The sequence below is a fragment of the Chrysochloris asiatica genome, unplaced genomic scaffold (genome assembly GCF_000296735.1).
Source record: "Chrysochloris asiatica unplaced genomic scaffold, ChrAsi1.0 scaffold00092, whole genome shotgun sequence".
NCBI classification, from domain to species: domain Eukaryota; kingdom Metazoa; phylum Chordata; class Mammalia; order Afrosoricida; family Chrysochloridae; genus Chrysochloris; species Chrysochloris asiatica.
Window position 1 is genome coordinate 6,706,781 of NW_006408610.1, and position 4,798 is coordinate 6,711,578.

At 35.5% G+C, this 4,798-nt stretch overlaps 1 protein-coding gene across 1 annotated transcript in view; it reads left to right on the top strand.

The window, feature by feature from the left end:
- MYO9A (myosin IXA) overlaps positions 1-4,798 on the top strand; it is a 352,098-nt gene that overhangs the window by 90,259 nt on the left and 257,041 nt on the right. The window contains exons 5-6 of the mRNA XM_006866530.1: positions 1,094-1,193; positions 2,537-2,593. Of these exons, the coding sequence (XP_006866592.1) occupies positions 1,094-1,193; positions 2,537-2,593 (157 nt within the window). The remainder of the gene's footprint in view (positions 1-1,093; positions 1,194-2,536; positions 2,594-4,798) is intronic.

Sequence of the window (4,798 nt, forward strand, 5' to 3'; positions counted from 1 at the left end):
GACCAGCCCTGAGCCTGCGTGTTCGGGTATTCTGTGTTGTTGTTGGCGGAACTCTGTACTACACGTCCACCCGATCTGCCATCTTGTTTGTGCTCTCTCCTTCTTTCTAGTCTTTTTCACAAGCCTCTATTTATTGTGGGCTTTTCTTCAACATTCAGCTAGTCATTTTGCAACTACACCTTAACCTTTATTTTCTGCTTGTGCAGAATTTGGAGGTTTGTCAGAGGTGTGATCTTAGACCTCCGTTGGTCTTTGTTGAGCATGTTGAGCTCTGGCCACATGCATAGCCTTACAAATACGTGTGGTCTTTTAGATTCTCAGGCATATATTGGAGCTTTTCAAAGTCTCCGTGGATATCTCATCCCCAGCTTTTCCATTTAAGCTTTTGATTATCTTATTGTTTGTCACAACTTTACCCACTGCTTTAGACAGCTGTGATGTTCTACAATTGTCTATCATTGTTTTCATCAAATCCCCTTGGGAAGTAGGCTTTTTACATTGCGGGAGCTCTGAGTTATGTCAAATGAAGATAGTCTTGCAAATGGGGTCTTCTGAGGATTTGCTGTTGATAATTACAGTTCTTTGGGAATGAAATTTGGAAGGAGCTTCAACCCCCTTTTGTCCATTCTGATGCTGTATAGTTTTCCTTGTAATTGTAGACTGTTGGTTTCAAGGTTAGTGTGGATCCGGCAAGTGGGGAATCAGATCCAGCAAGTTAAATTGCCACAAAGCTGCTGTTTTAAATGAGATTCCGCTGTTTTTTTCTTTCATAAAGTGTTCCCTGCATTGCCGGGAGCTTTTGGTTAGTGTCCAAAGTTTTGAAAGAGTAGATTCTGATAAGTTTGCTAGTTTTCTCATTGCTTTCATGAAACAGAGATTTATGAATATTCTTAATGCCACCAAGTTTGTTGCTGTCACTTCTTTTTTATTCAGCATCTAAAACTTAAGTTGTTTTGGTGGAGATATTCAAATAGTGATTTGTCTGAATTATATATAAATGATGCAATAATAAAACATTTTACTAGTTATTTTAAAATAATAGTCACAGATCACATTGATTATGTAATGTTTTACTTCTTATTGTTTCCAACAGGAATTATCATGTGTTCTATTACCTCCTGGCAGGAGCAAGTGAAGAAGAGAGATTAGTGTTCCATCTTAAGCAACCTGAGGAATATCATTTTCTCAATCAGGTGAGACTTCATGAGAAGCATTTTGAATAATTAGGAGTATTGTTAAATTTTAGCTTTTGAATGTAAACTTTTTTCTTATCCTTTATTTATCAAGCCTGTTCATGGATATTTGCTTGCTTTTTTTTATATGTACTCTAAAAGTGTATGTGATGAATTTTTCAATTTAAAAAATATTGTTATTGCTATGTAATTTTTAAAAGGTGAGTTATATGTTTCTTGTTTTTGTGAGATTCTGTAAGAAAATAATAAGCTGTTTCCCAAATTTATGATTTCCAGACACCAGGAATGTAAATGTTACTAGTAGTTAATGCTTGCTCTTTGCAACAGTTTAACTAATCTTTATTTGCATGTTTCTAAGTCTCAATACATACCTCTTTGCCTGTTATTATTTAGAGTGTGACTTTTTTAAAATATAAAGAACAAACTTCTTATAAATTTAAAGTGAAATTCATCACTTGTGACTTATAGCATTTGGGTCTTTTCTTGTGACTCAAAATTAACTCTTAAATTTTTTTTATATGACTCTCACAATGGAATAAGAAAAATCTACAAGCTTTCCACACTATTGGTTTGTCCAATTTTATTTTTTATTCCTAATTACAAAATTTTTAATTCAAGATTAATGACATTAGTATAACAATAAACCATTTAAATGGTAGATTTCTTACTCTTAATTTTTAAATTATTTGAGGTGATGTTATGGAAAGAAATTCCTTTTATGATAATTCAAAAAATTCTTATGAATATTATATAAATTAACTTGACACTGTGATGAAGGCTACAGCGTTTTAATATGTATTTCAGGTTGTAAAAGCAACATTTCATACTTTCCCCAAAATCTAGTGTCTGCTTTCTAACTGCCATTTAAAAATTTAAACCTATTTATGTATTATTAATATAAACTAACATAGATTTCTGTGTATTAATATAGACAGAATTTCAAATGAAAAAGAAAAACACTTTCTACAATGATATTAATTTATTTTATACAGCGTTTTAATGGCCCACAGATTAGCTAATAGTCCTTCCAGATTTTTTGAGAATAAACAGCCTTACCATACTTACTCTTGTCACAGTTTCAGTATTCATTAGATTTCGGACTCAGCAGTTAATACCAGAGTCATGAACAGTAGCAAATATGGGTTAAGCACAGTTTTATACGTTTTCGTATATATTTTCTCAGAGTCAGAATAATATTCATACTTAGTTGTTTATTGTTTTGTGCTGCTATGCAAAACAACTTTGTTTGGATAGCAGCAGTGATGCCTGTCACTGGATCTTAGAGCTGAGTAGAGAAGTGTGATAACCATTACTTCTGCTTAACTAACCTGCCTTACTTTCAGATAACAAAGAAACCCCTCAGACAGAGCTGGGATGATTATTGCTATGACTCTGAGCCGGTCAGTACAAGTACCTAAAATATTCTATGTTCCAATTACAGGACCTTCACATTGATAGTTCATTGCATTCTTTGCATTACTTAGGCATAAAAAATTAGATTAAATACAATGTAGAACTTAGGGAAAATAAATCCATTTATTATTATTATTTGGAAGCATTTTTGTATGTACTGTTTGTTGACTAAAAACTAGTGTGTTTACTTTTTCAGGATGTTTTTTGTTGCTAATTTTAGTCCATTTGTTATTGTTGTTACAAAGTACTGTTCATTTGGTTCTGACTCATAGTGACACTGTTTAGGGTTTCTGAAGCTGTAAATCTTTATAGGAGCAGAAAGCCGCCTCTTTTTCCTGCAGAACGGCTGATAGACTTGGACCTCTGAATTTGTGATTCGTGTTCAAGGCTTATCCTCTAGAGCCACCACACTTCCTAATTTTAGTCCAGAGTCAATTGTTATTTAGACAAGCAGAAATTTTATTACCATTTTAGTATCACTGAATCTTTAGCCTTATTGTGGATCCTTATGAGCTACTGTTCTTGAGATGATCTCTAAATTCAGGTGGGAAACCTGAAGAGTTGTGGGATGACATCAAAAATATTTCATAGGAAGAAAGCAAAAGGTCATTAAGAAGACAAGAAAGAAGGAAAAGACCAAAATAGATGTCATTTTGAACTCTGAACCTTGCTCTCCAGTGTAGATATGCTAAAGCAAATAGAAGAAATGAAGAAGTACAAGAGCTGAACAGAAAATTTCAAAGGTGAGAAGACAAATCAAATCCTACAACCATATGTGCGAAGACCTGGAGTTAGAAAACCAAAAGGGAAGAAGACACTCAGCATTTCTGAAGCAGAGGGAAGTGAAGAACAAGTTCAAACCTCGATTTGTGGTATTGAAGAATTCTATGGGCAAAATATTGAATGATGCAGGAAGCATCCAAAGACGATGCACGGCATACACAGAGTCACTGTACCAACAAAAAATGGTAATTGTTCAACCATTTCAAGAGGTAGCATATGAGCAAGAGCCAATGATCCTGAGGAAAGAAGTCCAAAGTGCATTAAAGGCATCGGGAATTGGTGGAATACAAATTGCAGTCTTTAACACACTGATGCAGCACTGGGGTCCCCTCACTTGTCTATGCCAAGAAATTTGGAAGACAACTACCTGGCCAACTGACTGGAAGAGATCTGTATTTATGCCCATTCCAAAGAGAGGTAACCCAACGGAATGCGGAAATCATCTGACAATATCTTTGATATCGCATGCAAGTCAAGTTTTTTTTGTTGTTGTTGTTTTAATTCATTTAAGGTTTTTATTGTGGATTGAGTGAAAATTTACAGGGCATATAATTGGTTTTACATTTAACAAATCATATACCTTGTTTCATTACATTGATTATAATCCCCTCCATGTACCATCAGTTAACAGTATTTCTCTCTATCCACTTTAGCTTTTTAAAAAACAAATAAACCAAAAAAACCACTTAGGCATATATAATAATTTACGTCTCCAAAGGGCACATTCTGCAAGTCTGCTCCTGGCCACCAGCTCTCAGTCCCTCTCTTCTTAGTTCTTAAATCTAGAGTCCTCAGCCGCTCCCCCTCTCCATGGCCCCATCTCTGCCTCTATCGCTAGTGCTGCTGCTTCTCTGGATAAGGTCCCGCATTCTGCTTGTGCGTTCCTCTCATGATAGTCCTAGGGTCCTCTGTTTCTGGACTGTTAAGATTAAACACTGCCCTTTTTTTGTTACATAACTTCTACCTTTACAATTGTGACAGTTTTGATTAGTCATGATAAAAATTATTCACTATTGAATCTTATCCCCATCTCTTTTCACCAGACCCATCTAGACAAGATGACAGCTATTCAGTGGGGACTCTTTCTTTCCCCTATACACTTCAGCTAAACTCCCCCTGGAAACCTTGTAAGCCAGTCACTTCATTCCTTTATTGCCCCCTCATTTTAGATAGCCAATGTCTAAGTTGCACATCCCTATCTACCCTGTGTACAGAGCAAATAGCATTGATACTTGATTTGAAGACTCTTTCCCTCTCTGTTGGTATTTAGAGTAACTACTGTTCTGAGTATAGGTCAGGTTCATCATGAAGCTGTATCTTCTGTCACCGTAGCTGTTCCAGTCTGCTTGTCCTTTCTAGTGGGAATGTCTCATCTCACAAGGTTGTGGATGGGACTCAGGATTCCACCT